This window comes from Entelurus aequoreus, linkage group LG06 (genome assembly GCF_033978785.1).
Source record: "Entelurus aequoreus isolate RoL-2023_Sb linkage group LG06, RoL_Eaeq_v1.1, whole genome shotgun sequence".
NCBI lineage: Eukaryota > Metazoa > Chordata > Actinopteri > Syngnathiformes > Syngnathidae > Entelurus > Entelurus aequoreus.
In genome coordinates, this window is record NC_084736.1 from 66,161,319 (window position 1) to 66,186,926 (window position 25,608).

General features: G+C 37.8%; 1 protein-coding gene across 7 annotated transcripts in view; it reads right to left on the bottom strand.

Moving 5' to 3' along the window:
* Window positions 1–19,770, bottom strand: part of si:dkey-98f17.5 (uncharacterized protein LOC569123 homolog) — a 51,838-nt gene extending 32,068 nt beyond the window's left edge. For 3 of the 7 annotated variants that reach the window (XR_009826580.1, XR_009826581.1, XR_009826579.1), the window contains exons 1-9: window positions 19,580–19,770; window positions 14,362–14,473; window positions 14,089–14,182; window positions 8,829–8,883; window positions 4,998–5,138; window positions 4,757–4,917; window positions 4,573–4,671; window positions 264–409; window positions 5–176 (exon numbers count right to left, since the gene is read on the bottom strand). Coding sequence is in view for 2 of the 7 variants with exons in the window: in XM_062051244.1 (XP_061907228.1) it covers window positions 5–176; window positions 264–409; window positions 4,573–4,671; window positions 4,757–4,917; window positions 4,998–5,138; window positions 8,829–8,883; window positions 14,089–14,182; window positions 14,362–14,473; window positions 19,580–19,691 (1,092 nt within the window). In the remaining 5 variants the exon portion in view is untranslated. Of the gene's footprint in view, window positions 1–4; window positions 177–263; window positions 410–4,572; window positions 4,672–4,756; window positions 4,918–4,997; window positions 5,139–8,828; window positions 8,884–10,744; window positions 10,805–14,088; window positions 14,183–14,361; window positions 14,474–19,579 lie in introns of those variants that run through there. The other 4 variants (XR_009826582.1, XM_062051244.1, XR_009826583.1 and 1 more) reach the window with 3 other exon arrangements.
* Between the last annotated feature and the right edge of the window lie 5,838 nt (window positions 19,771–25,608).

Below are 25,608 nucleotides of genomic sequence, written 5' to 3' on the forward strand. Positions count from 1 at the left end.
TCACTGTACAGACAGAGAGGGTGTGTGCCAACCCCTCTCCCATCAGATCACTCAGCTGCTCCTTCGGGAAGGTGCTCAGAATGAAACTGAGAACGAAGAGCAAAGGAAGGACAACTCCCATAGCACCACACACGAACGAGTGCAGTCGAACGCTTTTGTTGTATGAGGCATCAGTCCTGCAGGTTACACAAGAGGGGATAAATACAATATCATACTCTCACAAATAACCTGCTTTGTGTTATGTTGTAGTTGAGGCGCCTCACCTGTCCTGTTGTAGTCTGCTGCTGATGGTAAAGCAAATTAGATCACAGTCTTTTTCTAACTGGTCCAAAGTTCTCTGCACAGTCTGGTTGATGGTCTTTTCGATGGTCTGACAAACTCCGTCGATTTGGTTCACACAGCGGCTTGGCTGAGCGAGACAAATAAGTTTCAGTTTCGGTGTGGGTGGCACATGCACTTTAGTGTGGCAGAAGCTGAACTTAGTTCAGGTGGTCTGGACACAAGATGGAACCACAAATAGAGGATGCTGATTGGGTCTTTGCAGCTTTAAATCAGCATGGTATGATTCAGGGCCACTGTCAAAGGTGGATGATCAACGACCTGGTTTACTACCGCCTGTGCTCTCATCTTATTGCATTAAAATGAATGTTCTTCTTCTGGCCATCAGCAGCACACAGGAAATAGATTGCATTCTTAATCAATAGATGTTGGACCTCAAGGACATCTAATGCTTAAATTCCGACCTCTAGCTAGAACAGGATATGGTATTTAATAAAAAACAACAACAGTACTGGAAAAAACATGGTGCACACAGTCCTAAAAAATGAACTAATGTGATTTTCAAGACGGCTGTATTATTGTTTAATTATTTGATTTTATACACACAGATGACCATTACAAGAGCTGTATCAAACATTTTGCCTTTTACCCTCTGGGGCATACATACTTGAATAGCAGTTAAAGAGGCTTTTGGCAACTTTTACACTGATGCCTAAAGGCCGCTAACTTTCCAATGTTTTTTCAGCGTTACACTACCGTTCAAAAGTTTGGGGTCACATTGAAATGTCCTTATTTTTGAAGGAAAAGCACTGTACTTTTCAATGAAGATAACTTTCAACCAGTCTTAACTTTAAAGAAATACACTCTATACATTGCTAATGTGGTAAATGACTATTTTAGCTGCAAATGTCTGGTTTTTGGTGCAATATCTACATAGGTGTATAGAGTCCCATTTCCAGCAACTATCACTCCACTGTTCTAATGGTACAATGTGTTTGCTCATTGGCTCAGAAGGCTAATTGATGATTAGAAAACCCTTGTGCAATCATGTTCACACATCTGAAAACAGTTTAGCTCGTTACAGAAGCTACAAAACTGACCTTCCTTTGAGCAGATTGAGTTTCTGGAGCATCACATTTGTGGGGTCAATTAAACGCTCAAAATGGCCAGAAAAAGAGAACGTTCATCTGAAACTCCACAGTCTATTCTTGTTCTTAGAAATGAAGGCTATTCCACAAAATTGTTTGGGTGACCCCAAACTTTTGAACGGTAGTGTATATTCAGCCGTCTTACAGCTTCTATGACAAAACTACATACGTGCGTAACACATGCACGCACATTAGCTTTGGGTGTTGTTAGCTAATAGTAGCAATTTGGACGATAAGCATTAGCTTTCATTGAATGTATATTCTATCATAACAACAACATGACTGCAAATTGTTCATTACTTCTCTCAGAATGCTTTTGTATGTGTGCACGGCTTTGATGCGCGGTTGGCTTTGCTGCCCTCAGATGTTTGCCATTTGTATTTAGGACTAAAGTTTATTAAAATAATTGAGCAGAAAAATAAAACAAATATGAATCAAAAAAGTTTTTTATACACGTTTAACTCCTTGGGGACTTTTTCGTCCTGGCAGGACTTAACTGGACAAAAATTATTTCCCAGTGTATCGTTGATATTTTAAAGAATTGTAAATAAATATATTAAACTTGAGCATGAAAAACCTTATGAAGCAAAAAATTATTCTAAACAGACTAACACAACTAAACTTATGGCCAAAAATAGAGCAAAAATGTACCTAAAAGAACAAAACATTTCCCTAAGGGTTAAAAATATATTCATGCTCAATTTTGATTGAATCACAGTATTATTGAATAACATCTTCCGTGTAGTGGTTGTTGTGACCGTTCCTAATATTTTGGTTTCACATTTCGCCATACTAAGCTTGAAATATTGCGGCTTCACCAAATCGCATATTTTTTATTTTTTTTAAGGATATCCTACAACATTTTTGCCCTAAATTAAGCATTTTCAAGCAAAAACTAGCAAAAAAGTGGCTAAATGGACTAAAAATATCAATATTAAAGTAGTATGGGTCACTTGATGAGACCAAACCAGATCAAGCCTCAGGCAGCATTACAATATTGGATTAAAAGAGAGTAAGGGTGACTAAAGGGTGTAATTCAGGACTATTCAACTGGCGGCCCATGGGCCAAATCCTGCCCAGGAATGATACCATACCGGCCCCCGAGTTCAATTCAAAACTTGGGAACAAACATTTTTGCAGCAAATTTCTAAAAACACTAGAGTGCTCCTGTTGTATAGAAGAACTTTGACGACTAAACACGTCAACTGGTTGGGAAAACTCCCATGCACCTTCACGGATCCTGCCGAGAGTATAGAGTTGGTCCACAGTTCCATGACCAAAACAAAAACCACACTGCTCCTCCTGAATCTGAGGTCGACTATCCGACATAGCCTCCTCTCCAGTACACCTGAATAGACCTTACCAGGAAGTCTGAGGAGTGTGATCTCACGATAATTGGACCACACAACTCCGGTTCCCCTTTAAATAGAGGAATCACCACCTCATTCTGTCAATCCAGAGGCAGCGCCCCCACGATGTCCACACAATGCTGCAGAGTCTTGTCAATCATGACAGCCCCACAGCATCCAGACCCTTAAGGAACCCCGGGCGGATCTCATCCACCGAGGAGCTTCTTAACTATCTCGGCAACCTCAGCTCCAGAAATAGGAAATAGGCCCACCGCGGAGTCCCCAGGCACTGCTTCCTCATTGGAAGATGTGCAGGTGGGATTGAGGAGGTCTTCAAAGTATTCCTTCCACCGATCCACAACATCCACAGTCGACGTCAGCAGCACATCGTCTACACCAGTGGTCCCCAACCACCGGGCCGCGGCCCGGTACCGGTCCGTGGATCGATTGGTACCGGACCGCACAAGAATTTAAAAAATATATATATATTTTTTTTTTATTAAATCAACATAAAAAACACAAGATACACTTACAATTAGTGCACCAACCCAAAAAACCTCCCTCCCCCATTCACACTCATTCGCACAAAAGGGTTGTTTCTTTCTGTTATTAATATTTCTGGTTCCTACATTATGTATCAATATAGATCAATACAGTCTGCAGGGATACAGTCCGTAAGCCCACATGATTGTATTTTTTTATGACAAAAAAACCAAAACAAAAAAAACAAAAAACAAGCTCAGCTCACAATGCACCCGACTTCTATGCCCTCTCCTATGGGTGGTGAGCCCATTGGAGGGAGGACCCATGTTGCCTCTTCGGACTGTGCCCGGCCGGGACCCATGGCGGCAGGCCAGGCCACCAGGCGCTCGCCATCGAGTCTCACCTCCAGGCCTGGCTCCAGAGGGGAGCCCCAGTCACCTTGGTCCTCGATTGGCCCCAGGCAAACCTTGGTCCTCGATTTTTTTGTATTCAAAGAAGTCTTTGAGCTGCTTTTTGTCTGGTTCCTCACCTAGGACCTGTTTGTCATGGAACACCCTCCCAGGGGCATAGAATCCCCGGAAACATAGGATCAGTGGGACACGCAAACTCCTCCACTACGGTAAGGTAGCACTCAGGGAGGAGTATTTATTTAGAAGGTTGCAAACAGGGTTTTTTTGTTGCTAGAGCTATGAAAATATTTTGTTTATAATTGATGATTCCTACTATGCTGCAAATTCATTTATCGCGGTCATGTGTGTAACCAATTAACAGCGATAAAGGAGCGATTACTGTACATTAAAAAAAGACCAAATATTAGAAAAAGCGCCCATTGTGATACAGTGCAATTGTACACAATTGCAAGTTACATTTTATTAAATTAAAATATGTTTAAATGAGCAACATATTTGTCAAAGTAACATTTACGATAGAGTTCTTGTATTTCAGGACTGTACGATATTTTTTTTTACCAAGGGCCACATACTGAAAAATAAAAGAACTTGGGGGGCCACTTAGATACATTTTGTAAATTTTATCTAAAAAAAAATCTACATTATTTATGTACGCTTTTGTGTTATACAGTATGTGACCAAGCAAATAGTTGGTAGTGTTATATATAAAGTATGCCTTTAATTAATTATTAGATTTTGCAGAACATGTCGAGGGCCAATAAAAAACTAGCTGCGAAGCGAAAATGGCCTCTGGGCCGCATTTTGAACACCAATGTTGTATTTGATGATTAGATTGTAAAGGTAGTCAAAATGTTGTAGCTGGTTTGGGTACATGCATTGTAAAGAATGTGAGCGAACATTTACCTTCTGCGGGTTAGGGATATATATTGTTGGCATTTCAAAACCACATTTGTTGAGACCTGGGCGGCGGCACAATTCCTGGACAATCTGCATCATCACTCTCTGCACATAAAAATTGTTTTGGGATCAATTAGTTAACTTTTTTTTTTAAATGACCAAAGTTAAAACACGCTGTCAGCTTACGCACTTGTCGATCGGTTTCCTTTCCAGCATCGTCAGCTTTGCTGAGGTAGAACAAGAGCTTGTCCCCACACTTCTCACTCAGCTTTTCCACAATGTTCAGCGTGCGCTTGCACAGCGCCTGACCCATTGGGTCAAAGAACACAAATATCAGGTCTGACTGCTCTCCTGCACAACAAAGAAACAGTGTAACCTTACAAAATATATACAGTATATAGTGCCTGTGTGGCGCTATACAGAGGACTTACCTAACCATGTGATGGCGCTGTTAACATTAAAAGGGTAGATCATGTCCCCATCCACTAAGCCCGGTGTGTCCACGAAGGTCACAAGGCTGAACTTCTTCTGCTTGGAGGTGGATATCTCAGCAGATAGATAGTCCATAACACCTGTAATATAAAATACACAATTTGTGAGGCATGCAGAAGTAGGAAAATATCACATAAATTACATGCAACAGAAGTATTCTTCAGAGTTAATCAACAAGAAACAGGTGTGTGCCAAATTCTGAATTAAATTGAGAATGTCACTCGAATTCCAATCTATTCTATGAATTTGAATTGAGGTGGCAAACAGAAAGTATAACTGCAATTTGAATTGAAAGAAGCAAAATCAAAATTCAAGGAAGTCCCAATTAATATTGTCGGTGTATTCCAGAATAGTATATTCCATACATGACTGGTTCATATATTTTATAGAAATATTATTAATACTTGTACACATTACATTTTAATTACAGCAAATGGAAAAAAAACTTCTATGAATCAGATCATTTACTTTTATGTATTATAACTTTCAAATTGTGGAAAATAGTAGAAAAATACTTAATTTGCTATAATGTTTTACTTCATCCAAGAACTCAAAATGGTTGCCAAACCCTTTCAGGGCATTTGTTTGAAAGCCTCTCAATTGACAAATTTGATTGAATAAATTATTGCATTGACCAACATTTTGTGTCATTTCTTGTTCATTTTGAAGTGAAAAGAATATTGCAAATGGGTACTCAAAATGGAGGGAACATGAGGTTAACTTTAGTGTTTGTAAACTAATTTAAGTAATTAAACCAAAATATTCCTGACACATGACAAATTATTGCTAGTACTTGGATAAAGGGAATTTCTCTAAATGGCAATGACATTCATTCCACTTCCTCCAATTACAGTTGAAAATCCTCTGGAATGGAGAGAATTCCATTCAATTCAAATGATTGAAATACATTTTTCACAAGTCAGATAGGAAAAACTAAAGTAGTGTACATAAAAAAATAAGACAACTTCTTTGTATTTTTAAATGCATGCCATCTAGTTAAAAACAAGTATGGACAAAATCGGACAAAGCAAAACAAAACAACTACTCTAGTAATGAATTCATAGAGGAACATGGGTGACAATTTTAACACATACTGTACTCGAATTTGCCAAGTCACAGTTCCCCCCTGCCCCATCCCCTGGTGTGGAGAGGTCTGTTGTCATGGTTACACACAACAGCTCTTCAACTGGCAGCTTTAGCTTAGGACATAAAGCTAGCCAGTGAAGAACGACTGTGAGGCAACGCACTTTGAGATTTCAACACTTCCACTAGAACAGGACAACTATTGAGACCTACCCGCCGCATTCCCGCACGCCACTACTGACAAACCCACTCTCTTTCTTCAAACACAGACACACACACACGCACACACATACACACATGATGACACTGAGGGGTATTTCACAGAGCGTAGCAGGTGTCAGAAGGCAACACAAATCACATCCTTGTGCTGCACACAGTGGAGATGCTCAATGTGGAACATTAGCATTCCCTTATGTTGCTCTCACATCAACATGGCCAACATCAATGCAGCTATCAGACAGCACATAGCAAAGAGGTGTATTCTGCTAGGGATGCAACAATTATAGATTTTTGACTGTACGATTATAGTCGGAGTAATAACCACAGTTACACAATTATTAGGTATAGATTAATTTCACAACACAAAAATTATAAAATCCCAGACACTAGCGATTTTGATGTTATTTATTACTGTCAGAAATAACAGTAATCCATTAATAACATTATAATAACAGTACAAAATAATAAATATAAACAAGTATTATTATTGTATTATCTATTTATTATTGTATTATCTATAAAACTAAGATGAACTTTATTGATCCCGTGGAAAAATGTTTACTCATAAACTCAAGTGTTATTGTCATCAACTGTCATTCATGCCTTTTTGTAAATTTTAATAATCTATGTAATACTGTGTTAATAATAACTGGAATGCACATAATTCAATGCAATGGCATAGTGTGGTTATCCTACAAGCTATTGATGTTGTGTTAGTGTTTTACACTTGCTATATAAATTTACAATGCCTATAGTTTATTCAACACAGAGGGGAAAAATTCATCTAACGTTAAATGTCACTGGATGAAGCCACTGACAGGAGAACCTGTTGCTGTTTGTTTACACTGAACTGACTCAACACTGAGGTACTGGTTGTAAGTGACACTTCTATATTTAACTCTTTACCAACTAAATTCTTCAATAAGTAACTTGCCACTAACATAATTTAACTCAGTTATTATTTCTTACCTTTGCTTTGCCGGGTAAAGCTGGGTGGTGATGCCACAAATGCTGCACCATATTGGATGTATTAGACACTTTAGCCGGTAATTTATTTCGGCATGTTTTGCAAATGAGCGAGCCACTGTCCTTTATTGTAATTTTGTAAGTACCCGAAATGTTATCACACTGCTGACTTTAGCTAATGTAGCATACTTGCGTCTCTCTCGATAAGTGCAAATAAGCGTGTGCACCGCTGGTGTAACTTTGTCTAGTTTAGTACATGTTGTGTTGAAAATAACATATCAACATAATTTCCGCTTATAGTGAAGAGGACTGAAACACACGGTGTAGTGGGGCTTTTGCGATTAAATAACTGACTTTTATACTCACTGTTAATAGCAAAACCGGTTAATCGTTGCATCCCTATATTCTGCACGAAGCTGTTCCTTTGACATATAAGACACTCGTGTCAAGGTAAGTCCAGAAGCCTAAAATATGGTTGACACTAATATAAAATATTAAAGTGATTCCCACAGCAACACCTTAGAGAGCTGAAGCTCGCCAATTGGTGCTAAGTTTCCATGAAGTAGATCCTGCGTACGATCCTGTAATGACGAAGGGAAGATCACTTCTTAGAACAAGACGCATTTAGAGAAAACCTTAAAAATCTGCTATTAAAACTCCTGAGATGACGACTAGTGATAAGACTTTAAAGGATATCCCACAACTGAATAATCAGCTGCCTTTTATGTAAGGATCTATACAGCATTTCTGATGAGTCATCTTCAGTTTTTCTGCAAGGCGAACAAATGCCTCTTATAGAGCGTTTCCAAGCGGCGGCACCATGTTTAAAGTAAAAAAAAAAAACACAAAAAAAAGCATTCTTGTATTCCAGAGCCGATCCGGCGAGGTTCCGGGTCCACAGAAGCAGAGCTGTGCTGTCTCTAATGGCTCGGACATTTCTCGGCAGCTCCTCCTGCCTCCACCGCCCTGCTGTGACTCACACCATACTGCCAGCACCCAGTGAACCTTCATTCCCCCTGCACAGGCATACATCAATGCACAGACTCCCCCTACCGCACCCCACCCCCCGGACATCTCTGCATCCCTGCCACTGCCTCCCCACAGCAGACACACCCAGACACGAGCAGCTTGTCATCCCCAGCCTCAAGACCACTGCCGATGCAGGAATAACAATTGTCTTAGAAGACTGATGCTAATCAGAGCGATTCCGTCATAATCATGTCAGGGACAAATAGTACTGATGTGCATTTGATGTCATTGGATGACTCAGGCATGATTGCGGTTTATACACGATTTACGAGGAAGCGTTGTGTGACAAAAGACATACGCACTGATGAACTAATGTGATAAAAGTCTTTACTTTGCACAGTAAAATCAATTGTCTTTTTGTGTCTGTGACAATAAGTAATCACATATATTATCTTTAACAATGGACAATGTCAGAGCATGGTGCTAATGTGGGGATCCAAAATGAGCGGTTATCTTTATGGAAAAACGCTTACCTTTGAACTCAAGGAGTGGTCGAAAATGGGGGTAGAGATGTAGTGTTGCATTCCCCTGTGAAAAAAGGAAGAGGAGGAGAGAATTAATACTTAGTAGTTTCCTCAGCAGCAAGTCTGCTCTCTTTAGAGTGCTTGCAATATAATTTTCCCATCTTTCTCTCTGAAATCAGAGCAGGAGAATATCTGCAGAGAATGTAGGTTCCTGCTGAGTCTGTTTATTCTAGGGATTCGTTCAGCCGCCGTCAGTATCGGGAGATTTTTCTGAAAAACTATGTGATCGCCGTTGCCGATTAATGCATTTTATTGCCCAGCACAACTGCCGATCTCCTCTGGCTGACACTGTATTTATTTTTGGTCCGCCGGCTGACAAAGTAGCTAGCAATTAGGTATCTCCGCACACAGTGTGAAGCTGCTCCTCTAAGCTATTAATAATCACCTGTGTTACTGCATTTCTTTGTATCTTAAGTATCATTATCAAGTACCATTAACACTGGAGGACGAGGATGAACATGTTACGTACAGAGGAAGAGAATAAGGAACTAGTTTAAACATTGTGTTGATAGTTTAACTGTCAATACTTCTCAACAAAAAATACATTGAAACATTTACAGTTAATACATGTTATTGGTATTGGTATCGGCCATCTCACTCATTGATTATCAGTTTCGGAATCGGCAGCATAAAACCCTAATCAGAACGTCCCTATTCCATGTAAAGAGACTGTTTGTGTGAATTAGGTATTTCTCAATGGGGATAGCAAACTGTTTAAACTAGCAACATTGTGGCGTCTGTCTCCTTTTATGGCCAAAATTTCCTATGATGTAGAACATCACGCAGAGAAGCACTAAGTAAATTTAAAGAAGTCTCACTTAAAATGAAAAGTAGACTGGACAATCGTGTCTCTCGGATACCCATGGCAATGGCAGATTGATACATGGATTTATATTGAAGACGTAAAAGTCTGGTCAAATGTAAAAATTTAAAAATAAATGTGTGAGGAGCATGTCATTAAATGCAGCAGTTAACATCATGTTAAGGCTTGTCGTTGCTGGAATGACCTCAGGATGCATAGACGGCAGGCTAAGAGCTGGTAAAAGGTCCTCTTATTAGTGATAACTGAAGTAGCACCAGCTTGAACCACAGGTGATTAATAAAACTTCCAGCTCGGAATGAGATAAATCCAAAAACGTAAGTGACGTACGGAAGATAATGAACCAGTGTATGGGTGCTATAAACCAAACTCAATCTGGAGCCTGATTGCCTAAGAGACAGGTGTGGAGAGTAGTGCCCGAAGCCAGGGGTGTTCAAAGAGAGGCCTGGGGCCTTTTTTGGCCAGCAACTATTTTTATGGGCCCTTGACATGTTCTGAAATTTAAATGAATTCATTATGAATGAGGTGTATTATATATAACTATGGTTGGGCATCGAACATCGATGGGAACCAGCACTAACATTCCAATTCTCATGGAACTGTTAACATTTTTTTCATTTAAATTCCTAGTTTCGATGCCCGACTTAAACAAATAGCCACCACCAACGAAGAAGAAATAGTCTCAATAAACAAAGAAAAAATAGCCGCCACCAACAAAGAAGAAATAGCTACTGCCAACAAACAAGAAATAGCCGTCACTAACGAAGAAGATATAGCCGCCACCAACAAAGAAGAAATAGCCGCTGCGAACAAAAAAAATAGCCGACGCCAACAAAGAACAAAAAGCGCCACCAACGAAGAAAAAAATAGCCACCAACTACAAAGAAGAAATAGCTGTGACCAATGAAGAAGAAATAGCTGCCACCTACAAAAAAATAGCTGCCGCCAACAAATCAGAAAAAGCACCACCAACAAATATTAAATAGCCATCACCAACAAAGAAGAAATAGCCCGCACCAACAAAGAAGAAGTAGTCGGCACTTACGAAAAAGAAGTAGCAGCCACCTTCAAAGAAGTAGCCGCCAACTATAGGCATTTAAGCACCCTTTGAGGAAAAAAAAAAAAGAGGAAAAATTACAAAAAAAAGAACATCATTTCTATCGGCACAAAGCGCTGCCACGCATGTCCCGAAAGAACATTTTGAAAATCAAGACAACATTTCCTGCAACTGGGTGCATTCATACACTATATTTGACTTTTAGATTCATTCTCATCTACCAACCCCTTTTGGCTCTTTTTGACACTTGGTTGTCCCATGTAATTTAGTACAGAATTTTAATTTTTTAAATAAATAATTTCCTAACATTACTATAATTGAAAATGTCATGTAAAATTCTATAACATGCATGCAAAGACTCTATTCTGTAGCCGCTTTCGGTGTTGTGATCTCTGTTTACACCCGTCACGTCAAAAGTATACCTTCTCGCTGGCAACTAATAAATAACCTAGAACTACAACTGGTTCGGAACTAACAGTGTTCGGATTGTAATCATCCAAATATGATTAAGAGCAAAGTAGAAAGCCGTCACCGTTGTGGCTCGGAGAGTGAACACCGGCGGCGACAAGTAAGCTAGCTCAATGATGCAACAAGCAAGCTTGTTTCGGTGCCCCTGATCATCTCCCTGTTCTGCAACTTAGTTCGGCGTTTAGGCAAGAGGAACAGCGAGTACCTGCACCTAGTGCCCCGTTCGTCTTTGACGCACGGCACCGACCTTGCTCTTGTCCAACCAGTCAGAATCAGGTTAAGTAAAACAACATTCTATCAAATATGCCAACATTGAGGAATTTGAGGCAGCAAACAAATGATAAAAAATAAACACTTAACACAATATTGCAATAACATAAACACCAAAACGCCCCAAGAAAAGAAAAAGTAAGTAAGTATATGAATAAATGAGATAATATTGTTCTACAGTCTCTTTTTAATTATAGTTTGAGCTATTTCCATCAATCAGACCAGTCTATGTGAATATTTTTCCTACCTAGGTTAGCAGGTAATTAATTTTTATATTATTATTTAATTTATTATTTTACAAAGGGACATTTTTATCTACAGTAGTTAATAAAGCGGCCATTTCATCCAAAAAGAACAGTGGTTAGCACTGTATTTTAAAGGAGAAATGCACAATATGTTATGATCCGCTGCCGGGATCATAGTCTGTTTACGTTGTCTAGTCACTTGTGTTTTCAACACCTTTTGATTTTGTTTGTTTCAGTTGCCTTGACGGCAGATTGCACTCACCTGCCTCTGGTTAGTGTTCGAGACGCTCACCTGTTGTCCGGGCACTAATCAGAGGGCTATTTAGTCTATGCCCTGGCCTCACTCGGTCTGGCTTCCTAATTTGCTTTTTGCAACAGATAACGACTTTTGTTTCCTGCTCTGTACCTGCTAGCTTCCACGCTAGGCTTTTTTACTTGCTAGCTCCCACGCTAGCCCCTTTAGTTTTTGCCTTAAGTGCTATGAGCACGTTTTTCTTTGTTCCCGTCTGATTTGTTTCTATAATAAATCATTTTTCTACCTGCAAGCTGTGTCCGAAGTCCGTTGCATCCTGGGAGAACAAAACCCCGCATCACCATGCGACCCAGTCGTCACACAATAGTTGGAATTTTGCCTATCATTCACAATCCTTATGTAAGACAAGAACACAGGTTTTTGGGAGGGGTTTTTTGCATTCTAAGTCGTAAATAAACGTTGGCAAAGGTCAGCTAACAATGGAGCCAATGGGAGTCGCTCTATTACGCCTATAAAGCGCTTTAAAAAACATCCAAACACCTCCATCAAGACTTTATATACACGCTCTAAGTATATATGTAATGTAGTAACAGGCACATTCATAATAACGCAATATTTACGTATTTTATTCCATTTAAGCAAACGGCGGCGCATTCATTTCATAGACTCATAACGTTTGCTTTTTCCTTCAACAACAACACTGACTACTAGTCATGCAGACTTCATGAGAAAACAACTATAATCAAACAATCACTTACTGTACAATATCTGTTCTCACTGGGATGCTGACTGATGGGATGTTTATATCTTCCCGTTTAGATGAAGAATAAATTCTAGTCCCCGTGAAGGGTTTAAAAAAAAAGGTGGTTGTAAATTGATCGTCTTTTCGTGTCTTTTTCGCCAACTCCGATACTGTGTTGGCTGTCAAAGTTTACCAACTTCTCCGTTTATGGCTACAGCCTTCTGCTATCCAAGCGAGAGGCATTATTTACAATCTAAAATTAACTTTAACCAGCTAACAGGTGATGCATCAGCACACCGGCTGATGATGTCAATAGAGCAGCATAAGCTAGTAATCGATCTGTGATCAATGTACCGCTAAAAATAGATCCTTAATGTTAGCTCTTATAAAAACAATATTGCTAATACTTGGTTAATATTCAGGTCTATGGGTCAATAGTGGAGCTTCCTTTAACTCCATTGTTAGAGGACATTTATTCATAAGTTAGAATGCATTAAAAAAGACGTGTTCTTGTCTCTCATAAGGACTGTGATTGATAGGCAAAATTCCCAAAAAAGTACAGTTCCCATCAGAATCGATAATGGTTAAGAACCCGAACGAGAAATCGGTATTGGAATTGTTTAAATAAAAACGATGCCAAACCCTACCAACAACGCCAACAACTATATTATACGTAGTTACTTACCTATAACACAAAAGCTAAGATAACAATTTTTTTTAAGAGACCGTATTCTTTCATGTTTCTGTATGTAGACCATGATAGAAAAAGTTTAGAGTTCCTGCTCTAGAGTAATTGAGGAAAGTTGCAACAACAGAGAACTAGGAAAAACAGAAGGGAATCTAGTAAAATAAAAGCTCTTAATCGGAAATCAACACAAAATACAAGGAAAATGCAGGAAACAATGATATAATGTAGAAACTACAGAAAAGGTCATGATAGGGTGAAACCAATTACAGGTTATGTACTATTACACATGTACAGGTAAGAATGTTAAAAATTTACTTTAACCAGTCAGTTAATCAACATCTTATGGTGGCAATGGTTTGACAGTGGAACAAATTTGAGCTATTGTTATTATTTACTATGGGAAAAAAACAATTTCAAATTGAAATGTAGATTGTTTCGACAAATGTTCACTGTGTTTTTGTTGTATATACTCCTTGTATTTTGAGTGCGTGTATGTCTGTCTGTAGGTGGCCACTGTTCGGCCCTAACGTGCCAAAGGAGATGTGCTTGCAAACAAGCCAATAATGAATTGATCAACCTTCACAAGGGACATCCGAATTTCACACAAACACCAAACTGCATGGTAGCATTCCTTCCTACTTGAAAGTAGCATGCACTTCTTCTTACCGTCAATGATTCTCTTTTACGCCCACTTGTGATGAATGTGAAGCCCTGCGTTTCAATGGCAACACCAGTTTTTTGGATATGCTCCTCAACATACCTAAAATGAGAGTGAATGCATCCGATATTCTCAATGCTAGTGTAGCATTTTTTGAAGATACACAATGTTTTATACAGTCTATTGAATGTTATTCATGAAAAACAGAAGAAAACTAATTATTGTATTGGAGAAATCAGACTAATATAGGGCATGTAAACATTTTGACTGGATTATCGTACCAGTTGATGAAAGAGCTTTTTCCTGCAGAATGGTTTCCCATGATCATCACAATAATCTTCTTTCTGGGGGGAAGAAGGCGTACTCCTAGGCTGCTGGCAATCTTTACCAGGCCTAGATAATACACATCATACACATGTAGTAAACAGGTCATGTACAACTTAGGGGTTTTGAATGCAAGCTGATTGATAAAACAGGTAATGAGAGAACATCTTGAAAATGTTATTAACATATACAAAAACTTTCACAGTCGTGAGCTGGGACATTATTAAGCCCTGTACTGTATATGCAATGATTCACCCTAAACTTGAATGATGACATGAATCCATTTCTTGCTGCTTCTGATAATGTAACAACCTTGGGGGGGGAATGATCGATTCTCTGATGCATCACGATTAGACCATGGACAATGCTGAATTGATGGACAAGTGTCCAAATATCGATTTACAAATGTTAAGTAATACAGACAGTTCTAAAATGCAGATTCAGCGCGGACACACGGGAGAGGCAGGAGAAGAGGAGAACATGCTAACCAAGGCGCGCTAAGCTATTTTGAATGTGAAGTAGCGAAACAAGAAAAGAAGAAATGCTTTGTACACTTCAACAGAAAGCTAACATGAACCGCGTTTCAGCACAGAGTAACCAGCGAAGAAGAGGAAACATGTAAATACTATAGATTAACAAGCCAGGAAGGACAATAATATTCACACAGTGCGGCCGCGGGCCAGCAACACGTTCAGCCATAGATATAAATGGGTAAATAGATGACACGCTTCTTTCAGCCGCAGGTTTATGGCAACTATGGCTAGGTGTGTGAATATTCTGTGGTTTTAGAAGGCAAATAAAATTAAATCAAGGATGCCTGCTTGCCAAGAAGGAACGTTTTGTTTATTCTATCACTTAGCAGACGTCCACAGTTCTCAGAAGTTTAGTCTTCCATATATATCTATGCTGTTTGCACTAACATCCAAAAACTGGGAATGATTTTGTAGCCAAAGGAGTCCTTTATACATATGATTACAACACATTTATAACATATAATAATAATATACAATATAATATCAATATGCAATATATTAAACATTTATAAATATTGGATTTATAATAAAATCGTAGCCACTGAATCATAATCGTAATTAAATTGTGAGATGCCCAAAGTAAAACAGTGTTTTGATGCAGAATTAACACTGATTAGGTCACTGTTTCATTTGAATTGTTTAAACTTTACAACAAATGTAAGAAATGATTTAATTTTTTCAACTTGAGTCCAAATAAAAACATAACATTTTCATTGTTTTACCATTTAAATACCCACGTAATAAAACAAATACAAATATATATTTAGAGAAAACACACAAAAACAATTTTTTTTTTATATGATAAATGTTAGTTGGCTGTTTTAAAAGATCAGGCATAAATATCCATCCATTTTCTACCGCTTGTCCCTTAAAGGGTTGCGGGGGGTGCTGTAGCCTACCTCAGCTGGACACGGGCGGAAGGCAGTTATGGCTGCCATCAGAGGGCCGCTTGTAACAGCGAATAATGTATTAATTTGCCTCTGGATTTCATTATTAATTATATAAATTGTTTTAAGTAGACTGTCGATTTTAGAGTACCGTAAAAACTTTACATTTACAAAATTTTACTGTAAAATATAGTGTTTTTTTTTTGTTTGTTTTACAATATTTTACAGTAAATGGAAAAACAGTACCACTGTTTTTTGAGGGGGGGTTTTACGGACAAAGCTGGCAGCTTAGTTGCCAGAATTGTTGTGTTAAATTTACATTTACAATGGAAAAACAGTACAAGTTATTTTTTTATTCTGGCACCTTAACTGCCAGTTTTTCTACAGTGAAAACAAATGTATCGTTTTTCCATTTACAGTATTACACCGTTAAAAACAAGATTTTACAGTAAAAATATGGCAGCTCAGTCAACAGAATTTTAACGCCAAAAACTGGTAGTTTTTTCAATTTACAGTAATATGCTGTGAAGAACACGGTAAAATATATTGTCATTTTTATTAATTTGATGGGTAGTTTGCTGTAAAATCATAAGTCAAGCAGATATTTAAGTATTTATTTTTATTTAGACAAAAAATGTTTGGAAAGTATTATGATATACTGTAATATTTGTTGCAACAATGGATACTATTAAAGTTTAAAAGGCATGCTATTTCAAGCAGTACATATCTTTTTTCTATCAAAATTTTAAAAAATCAATTACATTTAGAGAAAAAATATTAAGTACTTTGTTGACACATCATTTCCAGGTGTTTGCGGGACGGATAAAATTATGTCGCGGGCCAGATCTTGAGTTTGACACCTGTGGGCTAACAGGTCAGAAACTGAACTAAAAGCACTAATTATTAGTCACAGCAGCGCGTACAGTAAGAAAACCAGCTATCATTTAGCACATGACACCTTCAATATTGAGCACTCTTAATGCACAGCATAAGAATGGTAAATGGTAAATGGGTTATACTTGTATAGCGCTTTTCTACCTTCAAGGTACTCAAAGCGCTTTGACACTATTTCCACATACACCCATTCACACACCCATTCACACACTGATGGCGGGAGCTGCCATGCAAGGCCCTAACCACAACCCATCAGGAGCAAGGGTGAAGTGTCTTGCTCAAGGACACAACGGACGTGACGAGGTTGGTAGAAGGTGGGGATCGAACCAGGAACCCTCAGGTTGCTGGAACGGCCACTCTCCCAACTGCGCCACGCCATCCCTAGCTAAGCACCACCTGAACATCTGAACGATGCACAGCAGTAATTTATTGCAGTGATGTCATCTTGGGGGAAAATTGTCTTTTCTTGTCAGGAGAACAACTTGCCATGGCTTGGAACCTGATATTTCCATAATGTACCTTTTTCTTTCTCCATTTATGCTCGCTATTACCCCCGCTTGGGTCTTTCACTAAGCAGTGAACTGCAGCCAAGTTTCCCCCGTTACGGCACGGCCCCAGGGTCAAAAATGACGTGTGTGCGTTAATCGCCCTTTAAAAAAAATGTGTGTCTTTATTGAAATGTATAGTTAACGCATTATTTGACACCCCTATAAATAATACATGAGCGTGGACTGGGAATTGAGTTGTCAAACAAGTTGGTGACCTAAGCTGTTCCACCGTAAACATTTTTCTGGACAGAGATGAGATAGCTTGTTACTTCCTTAATTACTTACTTAATCAAACATATTATTTTGTTTATACAGTATAGTACACAACAATGAACAGCTTTGTGTATAGCTCTTTTCTTCCTGTCTGCACTGCAGTGTGCATCACCGCGCTGTGTGTGATCTGCGCCACTGTTCACAAGATGAGGCGTTTAAGTGCACTGCGTACTATTAGTGTTCAAATTCACGTACCCCCTGTGTCAATTGTACACGATCCCCACGTTGGAAACCAAGACCTACAAAGACGTTATCAAATTGAAATTTTATCGTGGAAAAAATATAATTATCTAAAAATTATTCCATAAGGAGTAACACAGGGGTGTCAAACTCATTTTAGATCGCGGGCCACGTGGAGAAAAATCTACTCCCAAGTGGGCTGAACTAGTAAAATCACGGCACGATAACTTAAAAATAAAGACAACTTCAGGAAGAAAAGAAAGAAAAATAGTGCAAAAGGAGGTAAGGTGCACAGTCCAGTCCAGAGAACAAATGTTCAGAATGTGTTGTTTACAGGAATAAATATTATACTATATACATATTTACAGCATTCAGATTGTGGGTTTCCCTAAAGCCATAACCACAGTGAACTCTCATAGGCACTGATTTTATAGTTTAGCACCTCCCTGTGTGCAATTTTTACTTTCCACCCACAATCTGAATGCTTCTGTATATATGTACATAGTATAATATGTATTCTTGTAAACAACACATTCTGAACATTTGTTCTCAGGACTGAACTGTGCACCTTACCTCATTTTGCACTATTTTTCTTTCTTTTCTTCCTATGTATGCATATTTGCAGAATGTCGCACTGATACTGGAGTTGCTTTTAATCTCATTGTACCTGTGTATAGTGACAATAAAAGGCATTATATTCTATGTGTTTAAAAATAGAACAAGCACATTCTGAAAATGTACAAATCATAATGTTGTTGGGTTTTTTTACACCTACATTTTGCGGTTAATAGTATTGTATCTTTATTTGTCGTTATTTATATTTTCATCAGTCAACTCATTGGTGTTAATTTTCAATCTATTAAGATATAAAAAATTATCTCAAAATCAAATTACAGTATGTGGTTTATGTAGTTTGATCATTTTCCTCGACTGATGTACTAATATCATGGTTTATTTTGTACATATGTAGCATCATCTACAAAGAATTGCTATTGCGACATCCAGTGGACACATTTAGAACAGCTGTTTCTTTCATTCAACAATTTCAGCTTGAATTTTTATACTTAGCAAACTCATCCCGCGGGCCGGAAAACCTGTTCGCGGGCCTAATCTGGCCCTTGGGCCGTACGTTTGACACCCCTGGAGTAACAGAACCAGAATGATGGCCAAAACAAAAAAGGACAGAAAAGTCCAGAATGCAGTCGAAGAGCAGTTGCTGGAGGGAAGAACACATGTCCGCCCTGAGATCGGTAGGTTGTGAGTTCAAACCCCAGCCGAGTCATACCAAAGACTATAAAAATGGGACCCATTACCTCCCTGCTTGACACTCAGCATCAAGGGTTGGAATTGGGGGTTAAGTCACCAAAATGATTCCCGGGCACGGCCACCGCTGCTGCTGCTCACTGCTCTCCTCACCTCCCAGGGGGTGATCAAGGGTGATGGGTCAAATGCAGAGGATCATTTTACCACACTTACTATGTGTGTGACAATCATTGGTACTTAAAAAGGTAATGTTTCATTGCTTAATGCAGAAAAGTGACACGTTTTCCATCCTGACTAACACAAGTGTGTGATACAATTTAGGATTCCCACCAAAGTGCAACTTGTGACAGCCACTGAAGAGGACCAGTGAGTGTCCAATGTCAAATGCCATATATACTGACAGACAGCTGCAGTGACATAACACTACAGATTTTCACGAACATTTAGGAGACATTTTGATTATACACAGCACATTTAAGCACCCGCGGGGCATATTTGTAACCGAGCCTAAAGTTATTATGGTCCTCCCTACCACCGTTAGTTCCTTGTATGGCAAAACTCACACTAGGCGACTTAGTTTTTGTCGTTATTATTTACCGTTTTCGCTGTCGACATACAAACTGTGACATTCTTTTAGTATCCTCTCACTCGGTGAAGTGATGGCAGACTCCAAAGGGTTCGCCACCGAGCGAGGCTTTCTGGCAGACATGACGAACCCGCTCACCGGAAACACCTGTTGTGTGTTACTGTTTCCAGTTTATCCGGGGAAGACTTTCAGTGTTACACAGGGACGTTTTCAGGCGGGATAGTTCGCCCTCTTCCGTCGCTTATACTTATTACATCCTGGCTTCGACACCAAGTTGTTTCTTTGTTTTTTCAAATGATTGCTGGTAAAGTTTAAACATTTTTTTAAACTTTATTTCAATGAAGTGCATGTTTACAGAAGTGGGGAGGATCCTAAAATACAAAGCACACAGACAAGAAACAATCATGCGCAAGAGTAGGATTGTGCATTGTCAGATGTACCACTAAATCAAAAGTTGGGCGTAGACTGAACAACAAAATACATTAAAAAAAGAAGAAAATATACAGATTAGTGATTAGTTGTAATATTCATAATGATTTTTTTCAGGGATGTCCGATAATATCGGCCGATAAATGCTTTAAAAATGTAATATCGGAAATTATCTGTATTGGTTTCTTATGATCAGTATCGTTTTTTTATTTTCTTATTTTATTTTTTATTAAATCAACATAAAAAACCCAAGATACACTTTCAATTAGGTGCACCAACCCAAAAAAAAACTTCCCTCCCCCATTTACACTCATTCACACAAAAGGGTTGTTTCTTTCTGTTATTAATATTCTGGTTCCTACATTATATATCAATATATATCAATACAGTCTGCAAGGGATATTCAAATGCACATGATTGTGCATGCTGCTGGTCCACTAATAGTACTAACCTTTACTAGTTTCTATGTAAATGTTTTTATATTGTTTTACTTTCTTTTTTATTCAAGAAAATGTATTATTATTTATCTTATTTTATTTAATTTATTTTTTTTAAAAGGACCTTATCTTCACCATACCTGGTTGTCCAAATTAGGCATAATAATGTGTTAATTCCACGACTGTATATATCGGTATCGATATCGGTATCGGTAATTAAGAGTTGGACAATATCGGAATATCGGATATCGGCAAAAAAGCCATTATCGGACATCCCTAATTTTTTTTGTAGTTTTTCTATAGTACAGACAAATGGAGAAAGGGCACATTCACATACATACATACACACACACACACACACATATACAGTGTATACAGTCGTCCCTTGTTTATCGCTGTTAATTGGTTCTGGGCATGACCGCGATAGATGATTTATTGCAAAGTAGAAACTATTCCTTATAAATCAAATATTTTGTCTCCAGCTAATTTAATACATACAGTCGTGGTCAAAAGTTTACATACACTTGTAAAGAACATAATGTCATGGCTGTCTTGAGTTTCCAATAATTTCTACAACTCTTATTTTTTTGTGATAGAGTGATTGGAGCACGTACTTGTTGGTCACAAAAAACATTCATGAAGTTTGGTTCTTTTATGAATTTATTATGGGTCTACTGAAAATGTGACCAAATCTGCTGGGTCAAAAGTATACATACAGCAATGTTAATATTTGGTTAAATGTCCCTTGGCAAGTTTCACTGCAATAAGGCGCTTTTGGTAGCCATCCACAAGCTTCTGATTGAATTTTTGACCACTCCTCTTGACAAAATTGGTGCAGATCAGCTAAATTTGTTGGTTTTCTGACATGGACTTGTTTCTTTAGCATTGTCCACACGTTTAAGTCAGGACTTTGGGAAGGCCATTCTAAAACCTTAATTCTAGCCTGATTTAGCCATTCCTTTACCACTTTTGACGTGTGTTTGGGGTCATTGTCCTGTTGGAACACCCAACTGCGCCCAAGACCCAACCTCTGGGCTGATAATTTTAGGTTGTCCTGAAGAATTTGGAGGTAATCATCCTTTTTCATTGTCCCATTTACTCTCTGTAAAGCACCAGTTCCATTGGGAGCAAAACAGGCCCAGAGCATAATACTATCACCACCATTCTTGACGGTAGGGATGGTGTTCCTGGGATTAAAGGTCTCATCTTTTCTCCTCCAAACATATTGCTGGGTATTGTGGCCAAACAGCTACATTTTTGTTTCATCTGACCACAGAACTTTCCTCCAGAAGGTCTTATCTTTGTCCATGTGATGTCAGATGAAACAAAAATTTAGCTGTTTGGCCACAATACCCAGTAATATGTTTGGAGGAGAAAAAGTGAGGCCTTTAATCCCAGGAACACCAAAATAAGAGTTGTAGAAATGATTGGAAACTCAAGACAACCATAACATTATGTTCTTTATAGGTGTATGTAAACTTTTGACCACGACTGTATGTTTAGGCTCTGCCCGTCCCTGAACAGCTATTGGACGGAAATTATTAACACTTTGTCTGTGGTCAGAGGTGACATGATTGAAACGAATCCTTTAAGTGGACCATGTAGCACTATTATTTATTTTTTTGTTCTACTCAGTTATACTTAGATCTTTCCTGTATTGTCTTTTTTTCCCTCTTTTTTTCTGTATGTAAGTATGTACAGAGTATATATATATATATATATATATATATATATATATATATATATATATATATATATATATATATATATATATATATATATATATATATATATATATATATATATATATACGGTATATATACGGTATATATACGGTATGTGTATATGTGTGCACACACAGATGTTTTTTGGATATTTAGAAAATGTTTTTAAAGCATATTCTACAATTTTTTTCTCCTAAATTGAGCATTTTCTAGCGTAAAAATGGCTAAATAAACCAAAACATATTGATACTACTGTAGTGTTGGCCACAAGATGAGACCAAACCAATTTAGAGCGCACTGTTCAGTATCGTGACCACTGATTGGCCCAGCCTCATTTAGCATTACTTTATCAATTAAGAGTGTAAAGTTGACTAAATTGTGTTATTTCATTTCGAGAGGGCTTTCATATAGTGGAAAAACATATTTAAAAGGCAGTAAACTGTTTTTTTATGCTCTGGCTATGAAAATATTTTATTTATTTGTTTTTATTGGGTTTTTACAAACATATAGTTGACAAAAGTAAACACAAATGCATCAAATGCTGTTTCCCCCACCACAAGTAAAATGAAATAAGAAAAGCACACACACACACACACACATACACACACACACACGCACACACACACACACACACACACACACACACACACACACACACACACACACTATATATATGTATATATATATATATATATATATATATATATATATATATATATATATATATATATATATTTTTTTTTTTTAAATTGGGTTTTTACAGACATATAGTTGACAAAAGTAAACACAAATGGTGTGGTGGGGGAAAACAGCATTTGATGCATTTGTGTTTACTTTTGTCAACTATATGTCTGTAAAAACCCAATAAAAAATGTTTAAAAAAACCTAAATAAATAAAATATTTTCATATCCAGAGCATAAAAAAACAGTTTACTGCCTTTTAAATGTTTTTCAACTATATGAAAGCCCTCTCGAAATGAAATAACACAATTTAGTCAACTTTACAATGTTAATTGATATAGTAATGCTAAATGAGGCTGGACCAATCAATGGCCACGATACTGAACAGCGCGCTCGAAATTAGTTTGGTCTCATCTCGAGGCCAACACTACAGTAGTATGGATATATTTTGGTTTATTTAGCCATTTTTATGCTAGAAAATGCTCAATTTAGGACAAAAAAATTGTAGAATATGCTTTAAAAACATTTTCTAAATATCCAAAAAACATCTGTGTGTGCACACATATACACATACCGTATATATACCGTATATATATATATACTTACATACAGAAAAAAGGAGTTAAAAAAAGACAATACAGGAAAGATCTAAGTATAACTGAGTCGAACAAAAAAATAAAAATAATAATAGTGCCAGAACTTTATTATCCCAGTAAAAATACTATTAATACCATATTTGCTGCATTTCTTGTATTGTATTGAATGTGGGGAGTCACAATCCTAATTTTATCATGGTTTGTTTTAAACGTAATTGTATTTATGAATCCTAATAATCCAGCAATATCCTTGTATAACTGATTAGGAATAAAATAAATTGTAACCAAAATGAACTGAATTGTGTTGAACAAAACAAAATAAGCAACATCACAGCCTGAGGAGAAAACAAACACACACAAAGGAACACACATTCCTTTTGAGCCACCAGTGTCTTCTGATACTTTATTCTCTGAGTTATAAAGTTCAACGTGAGACATTTGCAGATATCATTCTTACATTTGTTAACAATTACAGGCCTTCTTTCTTTGTTTTGCTTCCCCATGAGCGTTTCTTTCATTTGCTTATAGTCTGCTGACTGGCTGCAGGCAGGTTCTGTCTGCAGACAAAATCCTCATTCATCACATTTCTAACCGTGTGACCTACTCAGTGGCTTAGTGGTTAGAGTGTCCGCCCTGAGATCGGTAGGTTGTGAGTTCAAAACCAGGCAGAGTCATACCAAAGACTATAAAAATGGGACCCATTATCTCCCTGCTTGGCACTCAGCATCAAGGGTTGGAATTGGGGGTTAAATCACCAAAAATGATTCCCAGGCACGGCACCGCTGCTGCCCACTGCTCCCCTCACCTCCCAGGGGGTGAACAAGGGGATGGGTCAAATGCAGAGGACAAATTTCACCACATCTAGTGTGTGACAATCATTGGTACTTTAACTTAACTTTAAGTAAATCTAAAACAAACAAAATGCTTTGCAAACTACACTGAAAATAACAACATGGGTAATGATGATTTTAGTTTGGATTTGAATGAAAACGATCAAACTTCATACACTGTAAAAAAAAAAAAAAAAAAATGTAAACAGATTTCATGGTAAAATACTGGCCGCTCAGTCGCCAGAATTTTACTGTAAAAAATAACAGTGGTATGTACGCGCCTCTTTTTAGTTTACAGTAATGCACTGTGAAAACAACAAGATACGGTTAAAAAAAGGAAACTCTTTCGCCATAATTTTAACGTAAAAGTATCAGTAGTTTTTTAACATGTAGAATAATGGACTTTGAAAACAACAACCACAGATTTTAAGGCAGAAAACTGGCAGCTCTTTTGCCAGAATTTTACTGTAAAAATAACAGTGGTACTGTTTTTCCATTGACAGTAACGCACTGTAAAAACGACCGTAAATTTTACAGTAAAAAAAACTGCCAGCTCAGTCACCAGAATTTACCTTAAAAATAGAAGTGGTACTGTTTTTCCATTTACAGTGACACTGTAAAAATGACCGTATGTAGGTTTTACGGTAAAAAAAAAAACCAGCAACTGGCAGCTCAGTCACCAGAATTTTAAATGGTAAACAAACATACTTGCAGAGCCCTTTTCTACCTTCATGGAACTCAAAGCGCTTTGACACTATTTCCACATTCACACACGCATTCACACACTGATTGTGGGAGCTGCCATGCAATTCCCTAACCACAGCTAATCAGGAGCAAGGGTGAAGTGTCTTGCTCAAGGACACAACAGACGTGACTATGATGGCAGAAGGTGGGTATCAAACCAGGAACCCTCAAGTTGCTGAGACGACCGCTCTACCAACTATGCCAAGCTGGATGGTAACAATGAAACTGGTACCATTTTTCTATTTACTGTACCATGTTTCTATTTAATCTAAGACACTGTAAAAAAGACAATAGATTTTCCTGTAAAAACTGTCAGCTCATTCGCCAATATTTTTCAGAAAAAATAAGAGTCGTACCGTTTTTTCATATACGGTAACGCACCGTAAAAACGAGTGTAGATTTTTCCTTTAAAAAATGCCAGCTCAGTCACCAGAATTTTACCATCAAAATGTTAGTGGTACCATTTTTATATTTGCGATAACGCACTGTAAAAACGACTGTAGATTTTATGGTAAAAAAAAATAAAAATACTGGCAGCTCAATCACCAGAATTTTACTGTAAAAATAACAGTGGTGTCGGTTTTACAGTCACAGTAACA